General features: G+C 57.1%; 2 protein-coding genes across 2 annotated transcripts in view; one reads left to right on the top strand and one right to left on the bottom strand.

Annotated features, from left to right (window-relative positions):
- The window catches only part of FOXP3 (forkhead box P3), a 7312-nt gene extending 4165 nt beyond the window's left edge, over nt 1-3147 (top strand). Inside the window, exons 6-9 of the mRNA XM_010833207.1 lie at nt 13-37; nt 514-590; nt 1781-1882; nt 2077-3147. Coding sequence (XP_010831509.1) covers nt 13-37; nt 514-590; nt 1781-1882; nt 2077-2226 — 354 coding nt within the window. The 3' untranslated portion in view covers nt 2227-3147. The remainder of the gene's footprint in view (nt 1-12; nt 38-513; nt 591-1780; nt 1883-2076) is intronic.
- Nucleotides 2507-3153, bottom strand: part of CCDC22 (coiled-coil domain containing 22) — a 12389-nt gene continuing 11742 nt past the window's right edge. Inside the window, exons 15-16 of the mRNA XM_010833206.1 lie at nt 2693-2741; nt 2507-2534 (exon numbers count right to left, since the gene is read on the bottom strand). Of these exons, the coding sequence (XP_010831508.1) occupies nt 2507-2534; nt 2693-2741 (77 nt within the window). The remainder of the gene's footprint in view (nt 2535-2692; nt 2742-3153) is intronic.

The raw sequence follows: 3153 nt of genomic DNA, 5'->3' as shown, positions 1-3153 counted from the left end.
TTGTGGTCTCAGATGTCTAGCCCTGTCTTCCCTGGAGGTTGGGACTCACTCACTCTGAGCTTCAGCCACTCACTCTATTTGGTCATCAGGAGGGAGAGAGCTAGCTTAATAATTCCCAGGGACTCTTTGTCTCCCCACCACCAAGAAAAAGCAGGGTGACTTGCTGAGCTCCCCAATCCTCTGCCATCCACAAGGTCTGGGCTATGGGTTTAACAGGGATCAGGGCCTTTGAGTGCCCTCCTGGCCCCGCCACTTAACCAGTTACATCCCTTTGGTGTGGAAGTTACTACTTTTAAACCCTGGGAAGAATAAGCCCTATAGTGGTGGGAGCAGTGTAAAGAGGAAATGGTATCATTTACGTAGAGTGCTTAGCCAACAGTGATTGTGATCCTGGAAAGAGGTGTACACGGTGGGATTTCAGGCATGCAGACTCGACAGCTGGTGGAGAGCAGAGGGTGGAAGAGGGAGTGAGGAGTTCCCAGATGGCCCCTGATCCCTCCCCACCTCTTGCAGAGTTCTTCCACAACATGGACTACTTCAAGTTCCACAACATGCGGCCCCCTTTCACCTATGCCACCCTCATCCGCTGGGTAAGCGGGGTGCCAGGCTGAGGAGAAGGAAGAGAGGGCTGGGGTGGAGGACCTTCCCCTCACCAAACACCCTCAGGGGGCCTCCTGTGTGAACAAACCCATGCCTTAGATGTGATTCCCCATCTACACCCCAAACCCACACCTCAACTGCTATCCAAGCCATGGCAAGCCAAGAGCCGGCCCTAAATCCACCCCTTTCCTAACGACCACCTCAACCCCATGCCTAACTGCCTCCTGGGCCTATAAATAGCCCCCAAACTAATCTGATCTCTGCCCCTTCCCCTATGCCCACCTCAGGTTCACCCTAACTCCTTCCTCAGCCCTGACGTACCCTAGTCTGTCAAGACATCCCCCTGCTAGACCCCATCCCTAACCCCTTCCCACCTCACCCCATCCCAACCCCTTCATCTTAATCTCCCTAATGCCTTCCCCAAAGCTTCACCAGATCCCACATGGACCTTCATCCCAGGCCCACACCTAACCCTACACAACACCACTCATTCACCTGCCTCACCCCATCCAAACCCGGAGGCTCACTGCAGCCATGATCACCGACCCCTGACGCAATTCCATTCCTAAATCCCAGCAGATCAAATTCCCAGACCCTCAGCCTCACTCCACACCCAATCCCATCCCTGATCCTTAAATGACCACACACAGTCAAGACCTAACTACAGTCCAGACACACGAAATAACTAGGCCCATCTCTGCCTCCTGACCTAATGCTACATGTCATCCTACCCTCGCCCCTTGACTCACCCCACCTCATCCCCAGCCTGACCCTTAACCAGTCACTTATCTGACCTCTAACTCTGCTGGGCCCTTTACTCCTTCCAAACCCTAACTGTACCCCACCCCTGGCCCTTAAACTTCCTAAACCCTGAAATCTCACCCTACCCCCATCCCAATAGCTCCAACTCCACCCCAGAAATTTAACTTCACTCCAGCCCTGACCCTGAACCAGAAGCAACTCCAACCTCAGCCCTGATCCTTCACCTAACCCCATCCCAGCCCCACCCTCACCCCACTTCTAACCCTGTCTCTGACCCGTCACCCCTCACTATCTCCCTCCCTTCCCCTGTCCCCACAATTCCACCCAGGTCAGAGGCCAGCCCAAGGTGGGCCAGTGCCCCTGTCAGGCTGCATTTGGGGGAGCAGCTCCCCTCACCCCCACACTCCCTAACCTCCAGGCCATCCTGGAGGCTCCTGAGAAGCAGCGGACACTCAACGAGATCTATCACTGGTTTACACGCATGTTTGCCTTCTTCAGAAACCACCCAGCCACCTGGAAGGTGAGCTTCTTTGGACGGGGCAGTGGCTGGGAGGGCCTCAAATGCCACCACAGGTGGGCCTGGGAGGGGGCTTGGAGGCGTGTTGGGAAAGGGCAGGAGGTCAGTTTGGGGTGGGCACTGCTGGCATCAGTGCATGACTGCCTGATCCCCCCACCCCCTGGCCCTGGCCCGGCTGGCTGGTTCTCCTTGCACAGAATGCCATCCGCCACAACCTGAGCCTGCACAAGTGCTTCGTACGCGTGGAGAGCGAGAAGGGGGCTGTGTGGACCGTGGATGAGTTTGAGTTCCGCAAGAAGAGGAGCCAGAGGCCCAGCAGGTGTTCCAACCCCACACCTGGCCCCTGATCTCAGAGCCAAGAAGAGAAGGGAGGACAGGGGAGGGGATCGAAGTGGCTGGGGGCAGGGGTGACCAGCCCTGGACATGCCCGCAGGGACCAAGAAGTAAGGTGTGCACTGTCCTGCCAGTCAGGGACCCCACTCCCCAGCTGACCACCCTCTTGGATCACATGCTCTGCACCAAGGATGCTCAGAGGGACCCCAGGCCCAGCCCTGCACCCACTCCCCAGCCCCCTGCGATGGGCTCTTCAGCCAAATTGAGACTTCACAGTCACACACACAGCCTGCCTCAGTCACTCTCACAGATGACCTTGGAGCTGGAAAAGGACACATAAGAGTCACAATCCTGTCCCCTGGACTCGATGCAAACCCCCAAAACATGAAGAGCCTGCCTCAGTACACTCACACCACCTCAAGTTTGCAGTCACACAGTCATACCCACACACAGTCAACCCACGTCCCCCAAAGCACATACCCACAGCCGGCTTCCAGGCCCACAGGTGCGGTGTCACATGAGGCAGGCCCTGACAACAGCACAGCAGCAGCATTGGGACCTTCAGGATGTCAGGTTCCAGAAAGCCACCCAGACGCATGCACGCAGGTCACACACGGTAACGCGTGGCTCCCGACACACATGCTTGGTCACACAGACTCTGAACTCACCAGCACGTCTCATGTGCACATGCACACCCACACAGCACCCCGAGGGGCCTCTGGAGTCCCAGGCAGACGCCCAGGGCTACACACACCAACTCACCAAATGTATCCAGCGTCTCACCTGCCACCCACCCCTCCCCCACCCTGAGCCCTGCACCCTCTTCCATTGCCTCAGCTTCGACTGCAGACAGAGCCCCTCATTTATTTGAGATCCAAGACCCCAACCCCCGCCCCGTGCCCTTCACAATAAACTGAAGCCAAGCTCCCACACTCTGGATG

The sequence above is a fragment of the Bison bison genome, unplaced genomic scaffold, assembly GCF_000754665.1.
Source record: "Bison bison bison isolate TAMUID 2011002044 unplaced genomic scaffold, Bison_UMD1.0 scf7180017863202, whole genome shotgun sequence".
NCBI classification, from domain to species: Eukaryota; Metazoa; Chordata; class Mammalia; order Artiodactyla; family Bovidae; genus Bison; species Bison bison.
The sequence above is the reverse complement of the archived record's forward strand: the minus strand, read 5'-3'. Positions and strand labels throughout refer to the sequence as shown.